We start from the raw sequence: 27,935 nt of genomic DNA, 5'->3' as shown, positions 1-27,935 counted from the left end.
CACAAATAAAATAGAAGATGGGTGCAATCGCCATAAAAGCCTAGTATTTAAAAAAATTTTACGAAGAGCGAACGCGCAGTTTCCACGTTTTTTAGTATGTGCAAAAAAAATCTTGCTCAAAAGTTCAAAAATAACGCCTGTGATAGTTTTATTATATGTATTTTCTATTTATAGATGTTCAGCTAACGTAAAATTTACTTTGATTATTATAAAATTTTGATGACTCATGTCGCATACTTCGTGAAATATTTAATATATATTTATATATATATATAAGCTTTTCAAGTCGCTATTTTTCATTGTTCTTTAAATTCAATGAACATAAATTTTCGCGGACTTTCCTGTTAATGTTGGCGGATTTTTGAAAATATTAAATGTTAAACTAATTTGTCCAGGTTAAATATTTCAATTTCGACCAATCGTGAACCTTCTATGGGGTCATGTTAGTTGTCACAAAAAAACTTGGGCCCGATCAGTTCAACCGTTTTGACGTTTATTGGAAACAAACAAACACACAGACAAGCAAAATGTACGTTAATTTTCTAGTAAACCCTGGAACACGGCCCAATACCACGTTGTGACGCGCGCCATTGTTCTGGGAGTTCCACGGACCTGGTGGGTTCAAACAACTCTTCTAAACTATACTTAAATATAGAACATTACAACATTATATCATATACGTTAAACAATCTTTAAAAACTGTAACCCACCCTCCATAAAAATTATATTAACGAAAACATAAGAATTCATTTTTTTACTTGAAATCTAAGATATGTGATGTTTTCTGTGTATATACATGCTTTCCCTGTAACTGTAAACTGTTTTTTTTGCTTTGTTAAATTATCAAATAACCCTCTAAAAGATCACTTTCAAGGCAGAAGACACATAATTCAAACTTGAAATCGTCAATTTTCAATAGCTTCAAGTCGTCTTTACATTCTCATCCTTTGAAGGTAACCCTGCATGTTCACCAAACCAGTTCTAGGTTTCCAATGCTTGGTGGATTTAGTTTTGTTTGTTCAAAAACATTCAGTTATTGTTTTTACTTTAATTTCTTTCTTATTTGTTTGTAAACTTTAGACTGTAAAGGTATTTGTATCCTAAATGTACACGAGCAACTTAAAGCATGCTTTCATTGAATAAAAGTTTATGGACTGCTGGAACTATTTATCTTCAATGTAGATACATAGAATAACAGAATAGAATGTATAAAAAAAGTATCTAAAGTTATGAACGGTTTTTTCACAGAATATTGAATTAAGAATATGGTTTTAGAATTGTCTCTGGGTTGTGATTTTAACACACACCGACCTCCGGCAAACGGAGACTGAGGAACCCTCTGAATCGTCCTACTGAGGCACCTGCAGCAGCTGTAAACAGCTGCTGAGAGCTGTTTACAGCTGAGAAGTACAGATAGAGTCGTAAAAATGCGCGGAAAGACCGGTAAAACATTGCTACCGGAGAACCGACCTTCAACCCTCTCCGGGGAGGGAGGGGGGGGGGGGTTACTTTGTTTAAATACTCTGAGTTTTCTATACAATGGATTGGATTTGCAAATATATCTCTAATAAACAATTTATATCCTCCGTTTACAAAACAACAGATGATAGATATAACATTAAGTTTTTATATAAAGTATTATTAACCTATAATATAATAAGTAAAAAGATGTTGAAGTTCAAGGTTTGCAAAGGGAAGGAAAGCATAATATTTCTCGTTAAATCAAGTTTCAAATTTCAAAATATATATAAACTGCAAACATACAGAAACTTGTAGCTTAAAGTGATTTTTTGAGTAAAAATAGATAAATCAATTTATTTTCATGATTTTATCATATTTTGAGAAAGACACAAGAAATAACTTTTTTTAACTGCCAAAGATTAATATTTAATCAATAGATAAATCGATTTTTTATAATTGATTATAGGAATTATATATTCTAAATCGAGTTTTTATAATTGATTATAGGAATTATATATTTTAAATCGATTTTTTATAATTGATTATAGGAATTATATATTCTAAATCGATTTTTTATAATTGATTATAGGAATTATATATTTTAAATCGATTTTTTATAATTGATTATATGAATTATATATTTTAAATCGATTTTTTATAATTGATTATAGGAATTATATATTCTAAATCGTATTTTTATAATTGATTATATGAATTATATATTTTAAATCGATTTTTTATAATTGATTATAGGAATTATATATTCTAAATCGTATAATTGATTATAGGAATTATATATTCTAAATCGTATAATTGATTATAGGAATTATATATTCTAATTCGAAGATATATTTTGATGATTTGTTTCTTATTAAAAACATTGAAAACAGAAAATGCCCCTGTTGTCCTTTGCAATTGCATAATCAATACAAAAACAATTCTATTTAAACATATGCATAAATTGTTCAAAACATTTCATTTGAAATCTAATAACTTCTAAGAAAATATGAAAAAAATGATATTTATGTTTAGGTTTTAAAAAAGAGGACTATCTACAATAATAAAATATTCATCGATTTTTTCCAAGCTTACGGACGCTGCCATTTAGAAAGTATCTAAAAAAACAGATTTAAACATATAAATTAATTTGAAACCGCGTTATTGCAAAAAAAAAATTTGGCAGAAAAATCGGTTTTGGAATAGAAAGTGAAACATAATTTATTCATTATTCAAAGGACTGAAAATGACCCTGCAGTCTCTATACAAAGACGCTTGAAACCTATATAGTAAATGCAGTACTCTTAAAAATTTGTCTCCATATGTATCAGTCCAGGCACAACCAGCCCACTATGCATGTCAACCAGGACACAACCCACCTGGCTCTAAATGCCATTTACAGGGACACAAGCTTAGCTATCAACAAGCTATAAATCAACCCACTTGGCTCTAAATGCCACACAAGGACACAAGCGTAGCTATCAAATAGCTATTACTTTGGATCTAAATGATACACAATGACACAAACGTAGCTTTCAAACAAGCTATTACTTCGGCTCTAAATGCCACACAAGGACACAAGCGTAGCTATCAAACAAACTATTACTTCGGCCCTAAATGCCACACAGGGACACAAACGTATATCTTTCAAACAAGCTATTACTTCGGCTCTAAATGCCACACAGAGACACAAGCGTAGCTATCAACAAGCTTTTACTTTGGCTCTAAATACCACGAAGGGACACAAATGTAGCTTTCAAACAAGCTATTACATCGACTCTAAATACCACAAAGGGACACAAGTGTAGCTATCAAACAAGCTATTACATCGGCTCTAAATGCCACACAGATACACACGCATATATATATTGATATCGTATTCATACAGACAGAGCGTTTAATGGTACCGTTGTGAATCCGGCAGGGAGATTCACTTGAAATTACGCGTACAGTCCCTTTAAGTATAATCTTACACCCTCTCTCACCTAGAAAAGTTTTAGTTATTTTATTTTGATTTATTGTTTTTAAATTGTTTTTGAAAAGCGTTGGTCAACTGTAAAATGTTTAACCTTGATAGTGCTAAATCATCTTGATTTCTCTTCTAACTCTACTCTATTGATGCTATTTCATAATAGTTTAGATTCTTTCCATTCTTTCCCCTAGCGAAGCATGACCAAGCTTTACTTTGTCACTTCGTTCACGTAGTTATCTTTTAATATACAGGGTGTCCCACAAAACATGACAGTTCGTGAATAGTTTTGAATGTCTTCTTCCATATACTTTATTAGAGATTAAAGTTTTTTTGCGGTTTATTTCTTTTAAAAACTCTTTTACTCAAATATATTTTACTTTTGAATTGATTTTGCTATGATATGATATTTTTCTTTATTTTCTTTGGTATTAAACAACTTGAAAAATTGTGGAAGAAGCCATTTTAAATTATTCAGGTAATGTTTCTTGGGACAATCTGTATATTAATCACTGCACATCCATGATGTGCACGTGCTCCCGCAAGATTTTATCAGAAAGGAATCATAAGTCTTTTCAACAAACTCATATTTTCTAAGCCCAATACTTGTGTAGGTGTAAGTAGGTGTAAACCTGTGATATTTCAAACTAAGATTATTTGATCTATCATAATTCATAGTTTAAAATATCTAAGGTCTACAACATCGGGTTGCAAAGATAAAGGGATTAGAAAATCAGAGTTTGTGATAAAGACCCAATCCCTTTGAAAATTACTTCTGTTAAACTGAAGCTAAAATCAAGTTTGTTGTTATTATAAAATATTCATGTATTTGGCTACAAAAATGTATCAGGTAGTATATAAGGGAAAACCAAAGACCAAGGCGTTGTGACACTTCAAGGTCTTGTAAATTGATGCAACTTTTTCTATCAGTCTTAATCTATGTGCTGGGGATTGTATCTAATTGTTTTATTAAAACATGATGTAAAATAGAACCAAATATATTCACCTGATTGTTCTTTAAACTTAAATGGGACAAGATCGAAAGTTTTTCGGTATTTGCAAGTTTTAAAATTCTGTCAGAGAAGAATGGCTCTTGAGTCTTCTTCAGTTGATAGTTATACTTGCATTACTTTCTGAAGGCTCTCCGCTCATCATTTCTAAATATTTTCAAATAAAAACCAAAATAATCCAGCCATGATTTTTCTAGAAGCTTTTTATAAAAAAAAAACGAGAAACACTTTTTTTCGCCCAAACAATGTTTACGGTTGTGAGTCGTGGTTGAAACTATTGAAATAAAAAGTCCCTTAAAGTTAAGTTGACAGTCCCTTTAATTAGATGGACATGTTACTCCATAGAATCAAGCTGATCGTGTTCCTCAATTTATCTATTGACGCGCGTATCATCTTCATATAACTCGCACAAGATTTCTCCCACCAGTTGACGCAGTAGAGGAACAGTTGACGCTCTCTAGGCTCGGTGAGCTCAACCTAAGATTGGAAAAAGAAATCTCGTTTAATAAAAATATTTAGTGTTGTTTCTAAACCATATCATCAATATTTTAACTATAGGTAAATAAGTGAAAAGTGAACTAAACAAGTTAAAGGGACTGTTACACGTAATTTCAGGTTGCCCTCCATTCTAAGAGTACCATAGTGGATTCACAACGTTGGAAGCTTTAACATTTTGAAATAACAATGAGGAAGATTTCGTCGTTTCTTAATCTGGAAAACCAAGCAGTTGAAAAATTTACAGATAAAAGAAACAAAGATATCTCTACCATTTTTGTTCTGCCCAGATAAAGGGTAGTCAAGTTATACCTTGAAAATTAGACATTTAACGCTTTAAATGAAGCCGGCCACTTGAAATTACGTTGTCAGTCTCTTTATGATTTCTATTTATAAACCGTGTGGCCATTTTTAGAATCATTAAAAGTTCAATGAATGGCATTATGGAAAAAGGGGTGCACATTTCTATTACAGGGGAAATTAATTCCAAAACTAGCACTTGCCGCATTTCTAACACTGAGTGCTGGAAATGGGCCAAATCTGCAAAATTATCTTTTTCAAGCATCCTTAAATCCAAACCGAGTTAAACAATAATACACCATACATTTATAAGGAATAGCTTAAACTATTTCTTGAAACAAGAAATGTCAACTTTAAACTAGTAATAAGGTGTGAGAATTAGTTTTCGATGATTCTTGTTTTTATTTTCGAACATTTACCTATTTTGAAACAATTACCGCATTTCAGCTCATGTAGCGTTTTTGATTAAAAAAAAATAAAGAAATTGATACATTAAGATATTAATTTTATTTTGTTATTGCAATGTAGATTTAACGGGAAAGTGGGGTTTTGTCTCGAAAACGCGACAATGATTCAAATTCAGGATCATGTTCAAAAATGGAAAACCTGACATTGTCTTGAAAACGGTCAAGGATTTTAATAAAAAAGAACTCCTTTTATAATTTTGATTTAAGAAAATAGTTCAAAATTCAAATTTTTGTCCTCTTGATGCTTAATAAAATGTTGGTTATGTTTTTATTATCGACTTTTACTCTCAATATGGGCCGGGATCCTAAAAGCCCAATCTTTAAATTTGTGCCCATATCTAACACTCAGTGTTAGATATGGGCCAAGTGTTTGTTTTGGAACTAATGTCCCCTGTATAAAGATGTAAGTTAAGACTAGAGACTTAATTTTATTTATTTATTTTTCAGGCGTCTAAATGGGTGGGTGTAACAGCAAGGAATACAAAAATTTACTTTTAATATTTTTACTTTTTATTTCTTTATGTGGAGCAGTTTCTCTGCTGTTTTTTATTTTAGAGATTGATACAATAAGATTGATTTAATTGAAAGCAGAAATACAAAAACTGTCAGGGTAAATTTTGATATTTAGAAAAGAAGAGGGTACGGAGGGTACTCTGGGGGGTACTCAGATGGTGGGGGGTATTCAGACGGAGGAAGTTACGGAGGTGGGGGGTATTCGGACGGAGGCAGTTATGGAGGAGGAGGGTACTCCAAAGGAAGTGGAGGGTATGGTAATGATGGGGGGTACTCCGACGGAGGAGGTTACGAAAGTGGGGGGTATTCTAGAAGAGGTGGTTACTCTGGTAGACTTCAAAGCAGGTTGCTATTATATTTCATGTTCTTTAAAAAAAACCTGACCAAATATATTTTTTTACCCACTAATGCAAAAAAATGCAAAATATAATTTTTTTTGGGAAAATACTTAGTATTTCTATATTCTATAGTACAACGTTCTTGTACATATAAAATGTTCTTGTACATTTATAATGTTCTTGCACATTTACAATGTTCTTGTACATGTACAATGTTCTTGTACATTTACAATGTTCTTGTACATATAAAATGTTCTTGTACATTTATAATGTTCTTGCACATTTACAATGTTCTTGTACATGTACAATGTTCTTGTACATTTACAATGTTCTTGTACATATAAAATGTTCTTGTACATTTACAATGTTCTTGTACATTTACAATGTTCTTGTACATTTACAATTTTCTTGTACATTTACAATGTCCGTGTACAATTACAATGTCCGTGAATATTTACAATGTTCTTTTTAATATACAATGTACAATGTACTTATATGAGTAAAAGGTACTCATAAATTTAAAAAGAACAAGTAATTGTAAATGAACAATTTACATAGAAAGAATACATTTTTTTCTCTAAAAAAACTATTAAATTGTTTTTTAATAATCAATTTGTTTGTTCAGAATCGGTCTTCAAGGGGCAGGAAGTACTATTCAAGGGGCAGGAAGTGTTCGGAATAATTTTGTTGCTGGATTAACAGGAGGAGAACATGAAGCTCAGGTAATGTCAGAGTTGGGATTTTATGAATATATAGATCTACTTGAACTAGGTATGGATTGTTGAACTAGGTATGGATAGTTGAATGGATAAAAAATTTAAAATCGGATACAAATATTTAAAATGGGATAAAAATATTTAAAATAGGATAAAAACATTTAAATGGGATAAAAATAAAAAGGATCTTATAATGATTTTAAGATTGTTCACTGATTTCAGGATTGTTTACTGATTTCAGGATTGTTTATTGATTTCAGGATCGTTTATTGATTCCAGGATTGTTTACTGATTTCAGGATTGTTTATTGATTTCAGGATCGTTTATTGATTCCAGGATTGTTTACTGATTTTAGGATTGTTTATTGATTTCAGGATCGTTTATTAATTCCAGGATTGTTTACTGAATTCAGGATTGTTTATTGATTTCAGGATCGTTTACTGATTTTAGGATCGTTTACTGATTTCAGGATCGTTTATTGATTTCAGGATTGTATATTGATTTCAGGATCGTTTGCTGATTTTAGGATCGTTTACTGATTTCAGGATCGTTTGCTGATTTTAGGATCGTTTACTGATTTCAGGATCGTTTATTGATTTCAGGATTGAATATTGATTTCAGGATCGTTTGCTGATTTAGGATCGTTTACTGATTTCAGGATCGTTTGCTGATTTTAGGATCGTTTACTGATTTCAGGATCGTTTACTGATTTCAGGATCGTTTACTGATTTCAGGATCGTTTACTGATTTCAGGATCGTTTACTGATTTTAGGATCGTTTACTGATTTCAGGATCGTTTACTGACTGCCCCTTTAACAAATTTTATCAATGGTGGGAACAGTATGGGAAATGGAGTAACCTATGGCCTCCCATCAACATGTCCAGAGGTAGTGTTTATCGTGTTGAGGCATTTTAAACAACAACACAACTTTAAAAATAATAAAACCGTATTTTGTTAATGTTGACTTTTATTTAACTTTGATCTATCTTTACCCTAAAAAAGGGCGTTACAACACCTTTTTGTGGATCTTTTTTGGGTAGTTTTTTGCATATATCTTCGGTCAGGGTCAGAATTTGACATAATGTAAGAAAATAAATATTGAAAATAAAAAAATTTAAGAAATTTTTTTTTCTTACAATTTGCCAAATTTTGACCGTTGAAGAAAATATAGGCAAAACCCATAAACAGACCAACGGCTTGACGGCTTCTAACAGACCCCTTTTCTTCAACTGTAAACTTGTTTCTTTCTTTGCCAAATTATTTAAAAACTATGTGCAAGGTAGAAAACAAAAATAGCCATTTTGAAAGGGTGTCCAAAGAAACATGACAGAAAAAAGAAAGAGCTTGAATATTGTCTTTGATCTTAGAAATAGTATGCGACATTCATTTGTCTACAAAACATTAACCTCAAACCTTCAATAGTCCTGGCATTTCCAAAATGTGGTCTGCCTTTTTTGTGATTTTAACATTCCTTTTATCTCTGGTAATTAAAAAGCACAAAAATGGCAGACCACATTTCGGAAATGCCAGAACCTGGGTGTTTTTATGTTTATTATTTGAAAATGTTGCTTCTCCTTTTAGTTTGACAAAAGAATGCCAAACATTTTTATGATATTCATAATTCAAGTTCTCCAGTTTCATGTTTTGTGGAACATCCTGTACCTAACTTTTTTAAAAATCAGAAATTTAAAAAAAAAATCGTTTCTCCGACAACCCTAATTTTTGACAAATTTTGTTTAAAACCCAAAATTCTTGATTTTTTATCTGAATATATTTAGGGAGGTATAGATCAGAATACAGCTCTACTGGCAACTGCAGCAGCCATTGCAGTGGGTGCAGGAGTTCTTTTTAGGAATAAATATATCTTTTTTACAAAATATTTTCCATATTTCATCAATCTTATAATAATCTGACATTTTGATTTGACTCCGGTACAATTTGTTATTTCACAGATAAAGAAAAATATTACAGAAATTAAAAAAAAACTTTTTAAAAATTTTGATATTAAAAAAAGATATATTTAAATTGACGTTCAGAGCAATCACCCTGCAGCAGGCGGGTCGAAGAAAGAGAAGAAGGAGAGATGAGAACGAAGAGATGATAGAGGACAGAGTTATGAATCTTGTCCTTAACGGGGTCAAGAAGTACACGGACCTTAACACCCTGTGATAAAAATACTGTATTATATTGCCAAGAAATATTTTAGTTTTAACAATAATTGATATGGATTAATTATTTATACTCAGTGCAATAACTAGTGCAATAAATAGATTAGTTCTAATAAATTTACAAATCATATATTTCTTTTAATCGACAATACAGACAGTTCTGGGAAGATTCTATGGCCGACAAATGGACAAATTAAAAAAAAATTAAGACTTTTAGAGACGACTGTACGGAATTTTTTTTAGTATTTTTAACATTCTTGGTTCCTACAACAGTAAACTTATTTCATCTGTAAAGAAAGGCATTAATTTACCATATTTCAGGCAGAACCTTCAGATTGTTGAATATGAAGTGTTTAATGCCGTTATTCAAGTCTCAGGTTTTGTGGGCAACCCTGTACATTATGCTTATTTTAAACTGATAATTAAGACTTTTCCATTCTGAGACTCTTTCGACAATGTGCACCATTAGGTTAAGAGAAAATTATCTAATTTTTTAATTTGTTAGGAGAATTTGTATCTTATTATGTATCTATATATATAAAGTTGTAATCTCTGTTTGTCTGTCAGTTTGTCCGATCGTAACTCAGGAACCCCTGGACCGATTCGCCTCATATTTAGATTGGGGAATTCGGGAGACCCACGGGAATGTTTTTATAGCTTGGTTTTGAGATTCTCATTTGAGTGGGTCGACTTAATAACGAAAATTTAGTTTCCCCTATAAAATCAGCAGCGCTGGGTTTCCAAGCGAGTATATTTATGTACATTATCTTGAAAACCCAGCAACCCAATCAAAATTTGAGGCAAATCGGTTCAGGGATTTACTGAGTTATCATAGGATATAGAAAACAGACAGAAAAAAAAACAGATATTACTACTAAATCAAAATAGCTAATTTTTATATAAGGGGCTTCACGCAAATCTGCCCCTTTAGTAAAAGTAAATTCAGCCTATATGAAGCATAAAGTCTGACCACGTCAACCTTGTTGCACCTGCTAGTCCTGTCCATAGAGCTAGGTACAGTACAAACTGGGACCGGAAAGGTTGACCCGGCTCGGAAATTCAAATGTACTACAGCTGCCCGTGGCTACCCACAAAAAAATGAAACTTTAAATTTAAAAATATAAATATCAATTAAATACATTTAATCTTAGTCTTCTTTTTTCATACAAAATGTCCCAACAAACATAGGAATATATTTTCTTCTTCTACATCAGGATTTTCAAAATGGCCTCTATACTTTCATTTTAGCACCTTCAAAATTAGCAGAGATGCAATGTTCAAATATTACATATCTTCTTCGATTTTAAATGTACAAAAAGAAAGACGAAGACCTCTTTTCGAAAGCTTAAAAACCATAAATCTTTTTTCATTCAATTTTTTGTCAACTATTAATTGTATCAATTATCTGAAATCAAGACGATTTCCATGTTGTCTCTTAATTTCCATGTTTTTGGTTCACACTGTTCAAATATTATCAATTATCTGAAATCAAAGACGATTTCCATGTTTTTGGTTCACACTGTATACGATCATATATTTTTATACATCTTTTCTCTGCTCGTATTCTGTAATACTGTACTTTTTATACTTTTATTAATTTACAGAAATTGTTTAATATTAATAGTTGTTGGAAAGCCTAAATGCTTTATTCTAAACAAGAAAAGGTACAATAAGCCATGCTAATAATTAGCAAGATATAATTACAAAATTGGAACTTTTCAAAATTGGATCCATTTTTGAGAACCGCCGGAGGGGGCCGGCGGGGGGCGTTTAGAGATATTCAACTTCGCCAGGGCGGGCGAGGGAGGGGCTGGAATACTTCCGGCGGGTCCAGGAGGCGGTGGGAGAGACAGGCCCGCCGATCCTCGGTTTGCCGGTGATTTGGTCCGATTCTTTCGTGGGATATTGATGGAAACCTACAACAAATGTTTTTAATTTCTAGATGAAAATAAACAAGGATATCCTTCTCATTATTGCTCAATTTGATGTGTTAAGGCACCATTGTGAATTGAACAGGCAACTCTTTGATTTTAGGGGTCATATGAAAATTCCTTTCATGTAAATTTTCCATTCGGTTTATTTGCCCCTCTGGCCTTAATGTTTCCCCTTGCTTCCTTGCCCCCTTGCCCCCTTGTCCCCTTGTCCCTTTGTCGCCTGTGTCACTTTGTCACATTTGCCTCCTTGTACCCCTTGCTCCTTTGTACCTTTATAGTTTCTCCCTCCTTGAGTGCAAGATCTAGTTTCTCTTGAGGAATATCCTTCTCCTGTTCTATCTGATCCTCTACCTAGATAGATAGATGGATAGATAGATAGATAGATAGACAGACAGATAGATTGATTGATAGATAGATAGATACTTACTTGCAAGGATTTAAAATGATCGTGTAGGGTTGTGTTTAAATCGAAACTGTCGGATCTATCAGCAAACCCTAGTCCTAGATGGGCAACTTTTCCTCCTTCAGATTCAGAGATCTTTATCACAAAGTATCTAAATATAATAAAATTACTCCTGTACTGTACTGTACTGTACTGTGTTGTACTGTACTTTGCTGTGCTGTACTGTGCTGTACTGTGCTGTACTGTACCGTACTGTGTTGTACTGTACTGTGGTGTACTGTACTGTGATGTACTGTGCTGTGCTGTACTGTACTGTGCTGTACTGTACTGTGCTGTACTATACTGTGCTGTACTGTACTGTGCTGTACTGTACTGTGCTGTACTGACCGTACTGTACTTTACTGTACTGTACTGTACTGTACTCTACTGCAATGTACTGTACTGTACTGTACTGTACTGTACTGTACTGTGTACTGTACTGTACTTTACTGTACTGTACTGTACTGTACTGTACTGTACTGTACTGTACTGTACTGTACTGTACTGTACTGTACTGTACTGTACTATACTGTACTGTACTATTCTGTACTGTACCGTACTGTACTGTTATTTACTATTGAATTATGCATTGTACTTTCTTGTCTGTACTGTACCGTACTGTACTGTTATTTACTATTGAATTATGCATTGTACTTTCTTGTCTGTTATGTCCTGTTCTGTTCTGTGTACTCTACTTGATTGTACTGCTTCCAACTGTACAGCAATCTACTCCAGTGTGCTGTTGTGTACTCTACTGTTGTGTACTGCATGGTGTAATGTACCTGCTTGAGTCTGCAACTGCCTGTACAGCTGGTCCAGGGTATGTATCAATATGACAGATTGCGTAAAGTTTACCGCTGCCTTGCTCTTCCAGCTTTATCTGAGCAGCCTTTCCTTTGCAAGTCTAGAAACAGTAAAGGGTTATCCACAATGGACAAGATTTCATAGACGACCGGACGAATTTTAATTAGTGTTTTTTTTCGGTACAGTGATTGTTCACTGTAAAGTTTTCGCCTTTAAGTTGATATTAAAGTCTTTAATATTTCAAACTTTGATTTCTTGATTTAAAGAGAATTCTTAGTTTAAATTTTTAAAGTCTTCGACATTAGGTTTGCAAAGATAGAAGGATTAAAAAGAACTGTGTTTTTTGAAAAGACTCAATTCCTGTAAAACACAACTTTAAGTTCGATTATTTGATGTTTTATTTTCCTTGTGTGTGTAGCAAACACCTACTCTATAGCAAGTCCTCGAAAGGTATCTATCAAGGTACAACAAACATAGATTGTTAATAATATAAAACGTACTGCAGGTTTAAAGAATATCACGATATGTACTACATGTGTAGGGTATGCTATAATTATTATCTATTTATAGACTGTGGACTAATTTTTACTTTAGGGCTGGTTGCTACCCGATGTTAAGTGATTGCGGGAATGCGGGTTTAACTTATCAAATTCTTAGAATTTTAATTAAATTAAACTTTTTCAGACATCTTACAACAGGTTACAACACTGGGACGGCTGCTAAATTAGCAACAAATCGCTTATATTCAACAAAATTGCTTATTTGACAGTAGCCCAACTTTTGGGATCCAAATAAGCGATTTCTTATTTTGTAATTTAGAGTGCATAGGACTGAAATAATAATTACCAATCTCAGTTTCCCCTTCCAGTCCGGTTTTTCTAGGTTCCAGTCCGTAGCCTTCCAACCAACAGCTTTTGTCTGCAGTAGAAACTTTATATCAGGGCCCTACAACAGCACAACACCTCACAACCTCAACCAGTAGATAATTTCTACTTCAAGCTATTCGCTCAATGCTATCAGCTTAAATATATCATCTTGAAGCTATAATATTTTTAGTCTAAAGCCAGTTTTCTAACAAAATAGCAAAAATTTTCTTAAGTTCAAATTTCACTGAAAGGGGGTGACCCGCAAGCAGGGGGTAATTAGAAAGAGCCCGATTCGCTCAACGAATTTGCACTTCTTTTTTGCGCTCTTGCTCTTACATACTCCGTAATTAAAAATTGAAATTAGATATTGATATTTTAATCTGTGTAAACGTTACAATTATTCAGCAATAATATATTATATATGTGTATTGATATTTTTCATTTTTTAATACTGCGCTCTCACCTCAAATACCCTCATTGCCAGTCACTCCCTTTTACAAAAATTAGCTACAAGTTTACAAAATGAGTTACACATTGTAATATGTAATACTGACATGCTTGATCTAGCTAGGTATGTACTGTACTGCAGACAAGGTTGAGGTTGTACAGGAGGGTCATGCTGTTTTCCCCTGCATCAGGCACTAAAGAACTAGGGAAACCAAATAAGCAAGCGATCATACCGATTGTTAAAAGTCGTCTTTTACAAACGCGGCATTCGATGACGTTCATTAAACTTATTGGGACTCCCTATTCAGCTGACTTGAGATAATGTTCGTCCACCTTTACCTTTTAAATAATTCATTGAAAGTTGTTTTTCTTTTGTAACATTTTAAAGTTATTTTTTACGATTAATTATTCGGTAAGAAGTGGACAAGCTTTATCTCCAGTTTTTTACTTTATCATTATTTCATGTTTTTTGTAATCATTATTTTTATTGTTTGGACAAATAGGATTATATATATAATATTCAGAGACGCCATCACACTGGTATGTACGGTCAGGTAATAGCGCAATGAATTGTATTTAAATCCCATACTCATAACCTTGATTTTCTACTCAACAATCCCATACTCATAACCTTGATTTTCTACTCAACAATCCCATACTCATAACCTTGATTTTCTACTCTACAATGCAAATATTAAATAGTTGTTTCCCAACAAAAGGGAAGAATACAGTGGTCCTCAGAATAAATTGGAAAGTTCTATTCCAGTTTATTTTAGGGACCATTGTATCTTCCAAGAATAAAGAACAGTGTCCCCGCTACTAAGAATCATCATTTAACATCTCCCTATGTTTTCAATACGAGACAAATATCATCATGCTTTCTTTTCTAAAGTATTTCGTTCTTCAAAAAATTATCTGAAAAACAATAATAATTTACCAGATTGAAATCAAAAGTTTTGTGATCAAAAACTATAAAATTATTTACAGAGAACAGTTTTTCCTTAGAATACTTAATTTCTATCATGCTCTCTAATAACATGTCTCCCAGTCCCAAACAGAGAAAAATTCATTGAAAAAATCATTAAATTTTTATAACAAAAAATTTGTTCAATAGATTGTAAAAAATATCATAGAGGAACAGGGGGGGGGGGCAAAATGGGAAGGCAAAGAGAGAAAAGGAGGTTGGGAGGCAAAAGGGGGAAAGGAGGTGGGGAGGGGGAAGGAGGCAAAAGGGGGGGAAAGGGGGTAAAGTTGAATACCTGAGGTGGGATCTTGTAAACGAAGGATTCAGATTTGATGAGGAGAGTGCGTTCCTCCTCACTCACAGGAAACGGAACCTAGAAGAATTTTTTCTTTTTAATTTTGAAATCATGAAAAAAAACTATAAAAACGTAAAGGCAATTGTCATTTGTAAAGATTAAGAAATAGAATCGTTTTATCGAATTCAACTAATTTTGTGCAGAAAAGATCAGAAAAAAAGTTAACTAGGATTTTTAAAAAAGATAATAATTAATTTTACCTTAGAAGCAGGTTCATCATCAGGCTCAGATCCAAGGGTAGCAAAAGGGTTAGACATTCTGAAATAATAATAATAATAACAATAATAATAGTAATAATGATAATAATAATAATGATCATAATAATAAGAATGATAATAATATTGATACGTAAGTACTTTATGTTCACAGTACACATATATATATATATATATATATATATATATATATAATATTTAATCATATCAAAAGTACGACAGTGTATCAAAGATAAAATATTGATATACAACTTATTAACGTGAATTTGTGAAATCTAAAGCTACATGTTATCTTATCTGTTCTCGTTAGGAGTTAAAAAATTAGAAAATTCATAGAAAAAAAATTATCTTTTTAACATCTATTGTTTGTCTGTTGGCTTGTTGGTTTGTTAGTATCCAATAAACGTGAAAACGGCTGAACCGATCTGACCTTATGTTTGTGTGGAATATCTTAACGGTCAGAATTAAAAAGGATACCTTCAAATTTGTCGATACTTTTGTGTTTTTTTTCGAAAAGCCGCCAATCTTTGAAATTATTAATTTCATAATGTTCGATTTAGTTTAACATCTGTGTCTGTATTGATTTTGAATTGTTTACATGAAAACTATGATATCCAGAGTCCGAATTTATTGAATTTAAGCCGTGTCTCAAATTAGCCAAAAAATGGGTTTAATTAAGCGCCGGCTTAAATCTTGAAATATTGAATAAAATTCTAAGTGGAACCAACCATATTTGAGCCGCGTCTTAAATCTAAGCCGTGGCTTAAATTCTTTAAATTCGATCTCAGGAAGTTATAAAAAATGTCAATATGGTAGAAATTTTGGAAGAAGGTGCTATATTTAAGAAAACCTTGAAGTTCAGCAATATTAACAAAGCTACCTAGGAATACCTTGCTTGCTGTTGTTCTTGTTTAATGAAAATGTTGTATTGATGTTGTTGTTGTTGTTGTTGTTGTTGTTCTTATTTTCTGCAGGGGGGCTAAGCCAGTGGTCCTAAAGTCAGCTGACCAAACTGAAACCATTGGTTTAATCAGCTGACGGCGACCATTTGCTTTCTTAACTAGGAAAATATTGAACATCCAAACAAACAAAAGTAGAAACGGTGAAGTGAAAACCAGGAAACTCTGGAATAGGAAGACGACTTCATAGCAATACTTACGCATATTTGCTGTTGTTACAAAGCAAATAGTTTTACGAGACAATTATTAAATCACTAATTAAGTGAAATGGGTCTGTTTACACTGCACAATTTCTGTGTCCCAAGCTCATTATTGGACTATTTAAAGCCAACTCTTGAGTGTAAAAGCCATCTGCCTATTCCAGAATTTTCTGGTTATCACTGAACATAGGGCGTACAGTACACTTACACAGATATTAATCAAAATCAAAGTTAGAAATTATGAAAAATTTAAAAATGAACACTTTTTAAATATAAAATATAAAAATTTTAAAATATTTTTAGATTTTCATTGAGAAATCAAGTTTTAATAGCAATATATAGGGGTATTGCAAAAAGCTTTATACTTTTATAATATTCTGTCACTTTTTCAACGTATAAAACTTTTTTTATAAATGTACAATCGAAAAAATGTATTCGTTTTTTCTTTCTAAATATTTTAGGCCATTTTCTAAAAACTGTATTTCTAATCGTGTTTTATCAGTGCTATAGTTTGTTTATTATTATCCTGAACTGTTGAAAAGTAATCATGTGAGTATAATCAATATATTCTCCTATCCTCGGTCTATCTATCTATCTACATCCTCCTATCCTCCAACTATCTATCTATCTACATCCTCCTATCCTCCAACTATCTATCTATCTCCAACCTTCCACCCTCGGAACCAAGAACAGGGATGAATATTCTTCAACGTATCCCGCTCCCCTCCTTCTAGCTCCAATATCAGTTATAGGATCAGATTAACAAGAACTTTTCCTCTTTTCCGTGATGAATATTTCTCTAGGGAAGTGGAATAACAATACATAACTCTAGTGTATACCTAGAGATAGCTGAACCTTAACTTTATCCAGTGTTATCAAACCTATCTAGAGATTCAATACCTGGATGATACAGTGTGATAACCAAAGAGTTTGAACCCAGAGTCCAATATTTTTTTGTGAGTTTTCGATGGGAAATCTCATCGAAAAGTGATTTACAGTTACGAACTCTGATAAAAACCAGGAATCAAGTTCAGTGTAAAATGTCACTTTAAAAGTCTCGAGATTTTAAATTTTGAATGTTTATTTACGAAGACACATTAAATTTTGACGTAAATATTTATGCTAGGTATGAATAGAAAGCAAAATTGCGTCACATGCTTTTCTTTAGTTGTGGTTAGCGTAGTACACTATCGAGTTTATTTTTTAATTTCAAGTTGGTTTCTACGTAGTAATATGAGTTGAAACCGTTTTACGTTAAAGTAACATCAAGATTTCAAGTTGTAACTATAATCTAGTTTGCAGTATGATTTCTTTTGCGTAACATGAAGACTTAAAATATTAAATATTTCTATGATCCCTTCTGGCATATTTCGTGAAAAATCTGATGATCATGATTTAAAGTATAAATAAAGTGTAAATACAGTTTATATGTTAGGATAAATAAACTCTCACTTTCTCACCTTAAATGCCGAGTAAATCAGCAAGAGACAAATANTAACAATATGGACAGATAGATTAACAATATGGACAGATAGATTAACAATATGGACAGATAGATTAACAATATGGACAGATAGATTAACAATTGGACAGATAGATAAACAATCTTGACAGATAGATAAACAATCTGGACAGATACATAAACAATCTGGACAGATAGATAAACAATCTGGAGTCTGGACGGACAAATAAACAACCTCCACAGACAGATACACAACCTGGACACTGCACAAACAGATAAACAATCTGGACACACAGATAAACAGACAATATCTGATCTAGTTGATATCTAACGAAATATCAATTTATCTCTGTGATGACATTTGGGTCTTTGAAATCGATAAAATGATTTGTCAATTATAAAATTGATCGTGTAAAATGTTTCTCAACTTTAGGAAAATATTTTAAACTGTCATGTTCTCAATTTTAGGAGGATGTATAGCATTTAATCTGTCAGACTGACTTACTGACAAACTTACAAGTTGACAATTTTCCTAACTTACAATCTTTCTTTTACTGACAATCTAACTCACTTACAATCTAGCTTTTACTGACAATCTAACTCAGTTACAATCTAGCTTTTACTGACAATCTTACTCACTTACAATCTAGCTTTTACTGACAATCTTACTCACATACAATCTAGCTTTTACTGACAATCTTACTCACATACAATCTAGCTTTTACTGACAATCTTACTCACTTACAATCTAGCTTTTACTGACAATCTTACTCACTTACAATCTAGCTTTTACTGACAATCTAACTCACTTACAATCTAGCTTTTACTGACAATCTAACTCAGTTGCAATCTAGCTTTTACTGACAATCTTACTCACTTACAATCTAGCACTAACTGACACTCTTTATAACTGAAAATCTAACTAACTGACAATCTAACTAAATGAAAATCTAACTAACTGATAATCTAACTAACTGGCACTCTTTATAACTGATAATCTAACTAACTGAGAATCTAACTAACCGACAATCTAACTAGCTAACAATCTAACTAACTGACAATCTAACTAACTGACAATCTAACTAACTGACACTCTTTATAACTGATAATCTAACTAACTGACAATCTAACTAACCGACAATCTAACTAACTGACACTCTTTCTAACTGATATTCTAACTAACTGACAATCTAACTAACCGACAATCTAACTAACTGACAATCTAACTAACCGACAATCTAACTAGCTAACAATCTAACTAACTGACAATCTAACTAACTCATCTAACTAACTGACAATCTAACTAACCGACAATCTAACTAGCTAACAATCTAACTAACTGACAATCAAACTAACTGACAATCTAACTAAATGACACTCTTTATAACTGACAATCTAACTAACTGACAATCTAACTAAATGAAAATCTAACTAACTGTCAATCTAACTAACTGACACTCTTTATAACTGATAATCTAACTAACTGACAATCTAACTAACTAACACTCTTTATAACTGGTATTCTAACTAACTGATAATCTAACTAACTGACAATCTAACTAACTGACAATCTAACTAACTGACACTCTTTCTATCTGAAAAGCTAACTAATAAGCTAGCTAAATGTTTATCTGATGGTCTAACTGACTGGCTAACTAGCTGACGAATTAACTATCTTAAACTAAGTTAGCAAGTGACTAGCATCCAGTGACCTTGAATCTTCTAAAATTTCATTAAATATCTATTTTTTTCAAAATTCCAGAATAAGAAAAAATGGCTGAAAATGAGCAGAAAGCAAACCAGCTGTGTGCTGAGGCCGAGAAAAAGTTGAATGCAAAACCGTTTCTAGGTAATAATATAATAATCTATATAATAAAACAAGACATTCGTAAATATATATGTTGCCTATAGGCGACAAAACTGCTGGACAAATTGGGTTGAATCTTTTTGTGGACACTCATGGGTTTTATAGGCAAAAAAATCGAATTTTTTTTTCAAATAATTTTTTTTTTCACGGGTAACGCCGGGCCCTTCAGCTAGTAAGTAGATATAAAAAGCAACCTTTGTTTATGTGCAGTTTGTCTAAATATGTTTGTTTGTATGACCGATAATTACAATGAACCCATGGACCAATTTGATTTTGTATTAACACGATAAAACCACTTAGTTGTATGACCGATAATTACAATGAACCCATGGACCGATTTGATTTTGTATTAACACGGTAAAACCACTTCGTTGTATGGATTGACTTTTAAAGAAAAAATTCTAGTTATCATGGAAACGCTGAATTTCCGAAGCAAGTATAAATATATTTAGAATATATGTAGATATAATATAAAAGGTGTTGTCTAGTAAGTGTATAAAATTTTGCTCTTGTATTTGCATTTATTTAAACCGTGGCGTTTGTTTAGTGTTCAAGGCTACAAGTAGTGGAGAAAAAAATAAGTTAAATAGCTAAAGTATTATTAATTGATGCAGAATTATAGTTATTTTAGTGCAAAATATCTAATAATGAAATACAAAAGATAATGAAAGAGTTAAAAAAGGACAGAAAAAATGTCCTATTTTTATTTGGTTAACACTGTACATGTTTATGTTCTACAGGGACTTTAGGCATAGTTTTAAGTGACAATTCATTAGTAGTGGTGGTCTGATTCACAACGGTTACCTTTAAACATTTCTGAATGAGATATCCATATTTTCCCAGTTAAAAATTGATGCTTTCAATTGTGGTATCTCTGTGGATGTTGATCCGATGCAGGTTGGAGAACTACTGGATTTACACCAGCATAAATCTTTTCCCGTATTTTCTCCTGTTCCTTCCAGAGTCCGAATTTAATGAATTTGAGCCGCGTCTTAAATCCGCCAAAAATCGGTTTCAATTGAGCGCCGGCTTAAATCTTGAAACATTAAACACAATTTTAAGTAGAACCAACCATATTTGAGCCGCGTCTTAAATTTAAGCTGCGGCTCAAATTCTTTAAATTCGGCCTCAGAATTCTTAGTTCGGATTTAAGGAGAAAATAGATCCTCTACAATACCCTCTATACAGTCCGAAAGATAATAAACTAAAATCAAAATAATTTAGGCGGAATAGAGGGTATATATAATATATATATTAGGCGGAATAGAGGGTATATATAATATATATATTAGGCGGAATAGAGGGTATATATAATATATATATTAGGCGGAATATTTGGCGGAACTGGAAAGCAGGATGATGCAATTGAGATGTATGGCCGAGCTGCAAATCTTTACAAAATGGCTAAAAAATGGGCAAAAGCAGGAGATACGTTCACCACCATTGCTGATCTTCATCTTAAGGTAAATTAAATAAGATTTAAATTATTTCTCAGTTTTGACATTTCCAGATCGAGCTGGGATTTAAAATTGAGTTGGGATTTAAAATTGAGTTGGGATTTAAAACTTGAAATGGTTAGGTTGGGATTTAGAATTGAGTTGGGATTTCAAATCGAGTTGAGATTTAAAATTGAGTTGGGATTTTAAATTGTGGTGTTAATTTGGGATTTTAAATTGAGTTAGGATTTTAGATTGTGTTGGTAATTTGGGATTTTAAATTGAGTTGGTAATTTGGGATTTTAAATTGAGTTGGTAATTTGGGATTTCAAATTGAGTTAGGATTTTAAATATTGCTGTCATATTCTGCAGATGCAATGCAACATGCATAATGTCCCTTTGCACTCTGCAGTAGAAATAGAATAAGTAATGTCTTGATTTAACACCTTAATTCTTTGCCATGGGTGTGTCATATTGAGAGAGCAAAATACTTTGCAATACAATACGTACATGTTCTTACTTTTTCTGAAGAAATAATTGCTAAGAATCCTCTTATTGTTGCAACTGATATTTCTAAAAATGTGCACACCACTTTTTTACAAATATGTTAATTAGTTGCTAATCATGAAATCCTCCATGACATTTCATAATAAATCTATGAAATAAAACAAGACATTCGTATTTATTTATGTTGCCTATAGCCGGCTAAACGGCTGGACCGAATGGGTTGAAATTGTTTATGGACACTCATGGGTGACCGAGGAGTATTATAGGCTTAAAATCGAAATCTTTTATTTTTCAAATTTTTTTTATTTTTTTCCAGGGTCAACGCCGGGCCCTTCAGCTACTAAATCTATATAACAAAACAAGACATTCGTATGTTGCGTTATAGCCGGCCAAACGGCTGGACCGAATGGGCTGAAATTTTTTGTGGACACTCATGGGTGGCCGGGGGATGTTGAAGACTAAAAAAGTTCGATTTTTTTTTTGAATTATTTTTCTCCACGGGAAACGCCGGGTCCTTCAGCTAGTAATTATTAAGATAAATATAATATTTGGTTGTTACCCCTGTATATTTTGAATATTCTAGGCTGGGAGCAATCATGACGCATCTACCAACTATGTTGATGCTTCAACATGTTATAAGAAATCGGATCCAAAACTTGCAGCAAACTCTCTTCAGAAAGCTATAGATCTGTATACTGAAAGTGGAAGGTAAAGATGCAAGTTTTAAACCATACATTAAGAAAACGATCTAGATAGGTTTGAAGTATTTTAATTGTCGCTACCTAAATGAAATGTAACGTAAAAACAAAAATTCCTATAGTTTTTGCTTTTAAAAGAATTTAAACATACTATTCATTTTGTTAATATTTATACAATAGAGCAATGAAAGAGTTATTTCTCCTTAAAAGAATTTCCAATTCATAAAATACCTATTCCTTCATTTACTCCTTTACTTTAATATATATATAAATTTGGCTTGTCTGTCTGAGTGTTTTGGTGTTTGTTTGTTTGTTTGTATCCAATAAACGTCAAAACGGCTGAACCGATTGGGCCCAAATTTTTTGTGGGACATCTAGGGACTTCAGGGAAGGTTTATGAATCATCAAAATTTCAAATATTTGTCTCTATCAAAATTCGATCGTCATTAAATTTTTGAAAATTTTGAAAATCCGCGAAATTTTTTGTAAAAATCCGCGAATTATTTTTGTTTTGTTTTACGATGTACACAAAGAGAACATGTTCACAATTAATTTAGGAGATGGGCGCGAAGCGCCCTCTAAGGCTAGAAAGAAGGGCGCGAAGCGCCTTGAATTTCTAGTAATTAAAAAAGCACAACCAACATGTGAAAAATTATAATGCTATTATTTTGAGGAGAATTAAATGAAGTTAAATAGCTCGACTATGTATTAGATATAAAAAATTATATTTTACTTAAACACTTAAATTTAACCAGTTATATTTTTGTGATAAAAAAAATTCATGTCATTATTTTTCTTCTATATTCACCCTTCTTAAATACTTAACCCCCAGGAAATGAATGCAAAGAATAATAAATTATTTCATGACTAAATTATATTTATCAAGTTTTCTTGTGCAGCTTACTTCTTATTTAGGTTTACTATTGCAACCAAACACTATCAAACAATATTATTTAGGTTTACTATTGCAACCAAACACCATCAAACAATATTATTTAGGTTTACTATTGCAACCAAACACAATCAAACAATCTTATTTAGGTTTACTATTGCAGCCAAACACAATCAAACAATCTTATTTAGGTTTACTATTGCAGCCAAACACCATCAAACAATATTATTTAGGTTTACTATTGCAGCCAAACACCATCAAACAATATTATTTAGGTTTACTATTGCAGCCAAACACCATCAAACAATTGCAGAGATTTATGAATCAGAGGGAGCTGATATAGGTAAGCTAAGTAAATAATTGTTCTTAAAGGGACTGTACGTGTAATTTCAAGTACCCCTACAATTTTTTGGTTAAAAATTCCGATTCACTACGATACCCTTTTTGTCTTTGTCTGATCATGAATAGATAAGATATCTTTATTTTATTTTTAAATGTTGTTTCTTTGTAAAAGCGGAAAGAAAAGAAAGAAAAGCGATGATTTTTTTACCTAAGGTGCCTGGGATAAAGTTTTAAAGGGTAACGAAGTGAATCGTGCATGTGACATTTTTTTATGGAAAGTGACGTTGATTTTGATAGAAATATTATCATAAAGCAATCAAGATTTTACACTTGAAAGGGACTGTAAAGGAGAAATTTAAGGGGTATAGGCTGAAACCTAAACATTTTAGGAGTTGATTAAGAACCATAAGAGTTCTATCTGATGTTCCTGTCTCGAGAAATTGATATAAAACTTTGTCAAATTTATATTTAAATCTTATAAATATAAAATTTTGTATAAAAATAGTATGTTTAAACAAATCCTATTCAGCAAATGCACAACCAATCTGAAAACAACAATATCCTAGAGGAGCCTAAGAAACTTAGGTTACTTCTATTATTATTTGAATTTAATAATTTTTCATTTTTAACAGATATAATTGATAATATGATAAATACGTCCTTATCATGTGACCAGAACTCCCACCAATGGCAGTGCAGTATCATTATCACGTGACTCCGTCTGTATAACGTGACCAGTAAACTGCTCTGCCATTGGTGGGAGTTCTTGTCACGTGATAAAACAAATAAATAATATTATCAATTATATCTTTTATAAATATGACTAAAAATAGAAGCGAGACTAAGCTTATTATTCTTAGGCTCCTCTTGGATATTGCTGTTTTCAGATTGGTTGTGTATTTGCTGAATATGATCCATTTAAACATACTATTTTTATACAAAATTTTATATATATAGATTTTCGTATAAATTTGACACAGTTTTATATCAATTTCCCGAGACAGTAACATCAGATTAAAGTGTTTAGGTTGCAGCATATATCCCCTTTGATTTTTCCTTTACGGTCCCTTTAAATCCAAAGTTTTTTTTATTTTCCAAGCAGCATTTACGCTTTTAAACAACATCTTATTCTGAATTAAAGTCTAGATTAGATTGAAAAACATTTATTTTGTACAGAGCAAGCGATGGTTCATTATGAGAAGGCTGCAGATTTCTTCAAGGGAGAAGAATCCAACAGTTCGGCAAATAAATGTATGCTCAAGGTGAAAAATATTTTTGAAAATTTTAATTAAAAATGTTTAATTGATTTAATCCAAATATTTAAGGTTGCCGAATATGCTGCTAAGCTGGAGAAGTACGAGCGTGCGATTGAAATTTATGAAAAAGTTGCGGCAGACGCGCTGGAGTCGTCTTTACTAAAGTACAGTGCCAAGGAACATTTCTTCCGCGCTTCACTCTGTCATTTGTGCATTGATCCATTGAATGCCCAACATGCTCTAGTCAAGTACGAAGAAGTGTATCCGGCCTTTGCTGACAGTAGGTATGACGACAAAGTATAAGGGAATTGACTATTGAGTTTTCTTATCAAACTCGATTTTCTAATCCCTTTATCGTTGCAACCCGATGTCGAAGATCTTTGATTTTTGTTAACTATCAAATCTGGATCTAATAGTCTAAGTTTGATATATCAACTGTTTACACCAACAGGTTGCACAGATTTGAGGTTCAGAAAATCGAGTTTGTGGCAAATAATCAGATCCTTTCATCCCCGATTTTTGCTACGAGGGTTAAACTCCAATTCCGTTGTGATCTGTACTTAATCCGAGTAAATACTGAGATCAAACCGGTATCAGGGTCCTAAAACCGATTCAAAACTTGAATCTATAAAGTCGGATATCCTTTTATTTTGACTGGTTTACTATTTTACAAAGTATATTTAAATCTAGACTTCTGGATTTTTATCTTTTTAGTTTTTCTAAATTTTTTATATTTTATTCAGAGAATCTAAACTTGTGAAGACTCTGGGGAAAGCTTTAGAGGATCAAGATGTTGAAGCATTTACAGCTGCCAGTCAGGCACATGATTCAGTGCAAAGGTATTTTAATTTACAATTTACAGGTGCCAGTCAGGCACATGATTCAGTGCAAAGGTATTTTAATTTACAATTTACAGCTGCCAGTCAGGCACATGATTCGGTGTAAAGGTATTTTAATTTACAATTTACAGGTGCCAGTCAGGCACATGATTCAGAGGTATTTTAATTTACAATTTACAGGTGCCAGTCAGGCAAATTATTCAGTGCAAAGGTATTTTAATTTACAATTTACAGGTGCCAGTCACGCAAATGATTCGGTGCAAAGGTATTTTTATTTACAATTTTGTTTAATATGTATTTCTAAAATATTGGCGGCATGGTTTCTTTGGTTCAGATATAAATATTGAACAAAACACATTAATTCGGTTTCTTTGGTTCAAATATAAATATTGAACAAAGCACATTAATTTGGTTTCTTTGGTTCAAATATAAATATTGAACAAAGCACATATAATTTGGTTTCTTTGGTTCAGAGAGCAAAGCACATATAATTTGGTTTCTTTGGTTCAGATATAAATATAGAGAAAAGTACATATAATTTGGTTTCTTTGGTTCAGATATAAATATAGAGCAAAGGACACATAATTTGGTTTCTTTGGTTCAGATATAAATATAGAGCAAAGGACATATAATTTGGTTTCTTTGGTTCAGATATAAATATAGAGAAAAGTACATATAATTTGGTTTCTTTGGTTCAGATATAAATACAGTGAAAAGTACATATAATTTGGTTTCTTTGGTTCAGATATAGATATAGAGCAAAGGACATATAATTTGGTTTCTTTGGTTCAGATATAAATAAAGAGCAAAGTACATATAATTTGGTTTCTTTGGTTCAGGTATAAATATTGAGCAAAGTACATGATTTGGTTCAAAGATATATATTAAGAGCAAAGTACAGGATCCAGTTCAAAGGTATACATTTAGAGCAAATTATATGATTTGGTTCAAAGGTATAAATATAGAGCAACTTACATGATTCGGTTCAAAGGTATAAATAAAGAGCAAATTACATGATTCGGTTCAAAGGTATAAATATAGAGCAAATTACATGATTTGGTTCAAAGGTTATAAATATAGAGCAAATTACATGATTCGGTTCAAAGGTTATAAATATAGAGCAAATTACATGATTCGGTTCAAAGGTATAAATATAGTGCAAATTGCATGATTTGGTTCAAAGGTATAAAAATAGAGCAAATTACATGATTCGGTTCAAAGGTATAAATATAGTGCAAATTGCATGATTCGGTTCAAAGTTATCAATATAGAGCAAATTACATGATTCGGTTCAAAGGTATAAATATAGAGCAAATTATATGATTCGGTTCAAAGTTATCAATATAGAGCAAATTACATGATTCGGTAAAAAGGTATAAATATAGAGCAAATTACATGATTCGGTTCAAAGGTAAAAATATAGAGCAAATCATATGATTTGGTTCAAAGGTAAAAATATAGAGAAAATTATATGATTCGGTTCAAAGGTATAAATATAGAGAAAATTATATGATTCGGTTCAAAGTTATCAATATAGAGCAAATTATATGATTCGGTTCAAATGTAAAAATAAAGAGCAAACGCATATGATTCAGTTAATAAAAGTAATAAATACATTATAGCAAAGCATATGAATCAGTTGATGAAAGGTACAAAATATAGACATATTAAAAGTTAAAATTTAGCAAAGAACAGGATTCTTTTTACAGCATAAATATGGAACAAAGCAAATTTGAATTTTGTTAAAATACATTAAAAACTGAATTCAAAGTTCAAAATAGGTTTTATTTAGATTCGAGAACTTCCATACAACACTACTTCTAAGAGTTAAGAAGCAGATACCAGTTGAAGACGACCTTTGTTAATCTCTCTTAATACAGGGTTTCCCAATAAACATGGGAATTTAGTGACGAATTAATTATCGTCTTTTCAAATAATTCTTTGTTTTAGTTTAGTGATACCTACGAGAAAGCTGTAATCCGTAAGATTTTCGTCTGCTATGTTCACATTTTGTT

General features: G+C 32.1%; 2 protein-coding genes across 2 annotated transcripts; one reads left to right on the top strand and one right to left on the bottom strand.

Moving 5' to 3' along the window:
- The first annotated feature begins 6,517 nt into the window (after positions 1-6,517).
- Positions 6,518-27,871, top strand: LOC111706607 (alpha-soluble NSF attachment protein). Its single transcript, XM_023479520.1, has 9 exons — positions 6,518-6,529; positions 19,846-19,932; positions 21,277-21,413; positions 22,477-22,601; positions 23,759-23,826; positions 25,002-25,087; positions 25,151-25,365; positions 25,825-25,920; positions 27,713-27,871. Exons 2-9 carry the CDS (start codon positions 19,857-19,859, stop codon positions 27,783-27,785), a joined length of 876 nt encoding a protein of 291 aa, XP_023335288.1. The 5' UTR covers positions 6,518-6,529; positions 19,846-19,856; the 3' UTR covers positions 27,786-27,871.
- LOC111706608 (NECAP-like protein CG9132) lies at positions 11,012-16,454 on the bottom strand. Its single transcript, XM_023479521.1, has 8 exons — positions 16,343-16,454; positions 15,448-15,505; positions 15,188-15,265; positions 13,462-13,560; positions 12,594-12,715; positions 11,797-11,923; positions 11,640-11,720; positions 11,012-11,351 (listed from the first exon to the last, which is right to left on the bottom strand). The coding sequence occupies exons 2-8, from the start codon at positions 15,502-15,504 to the stop codon at positions 11,154-11,156; spliced, it is 762 nt and encodes a 253-aa protein (XP_023335289.1). The 5' UTR covers position 15,505; positions 16,343-16,454; the 3' UTR covers positions 11,012-11,153.
- Positions 27,872-27,935: the final 64 nt, after the last annotated feature.

The sequence above is a fragment of the Eurytemora carolleeae genome, unplaced genomic scaffold (genome assembly GCF_000591075.1).
Source record: "Eurytemora carolleeae unplaced genomic scaffold, Eaff_2.0 scaffold745, whole genome shotgun sequence".
Lineage (NCBI taxonomy): Eukaryota > Metazoa > Arthropoda > Copepoda > Calanoida > Temoridae > Eurytemora > Eurytemora carolleeae.
This window is presented reverse-complemented; position numbering and strand designations above follow the sequence as displayed.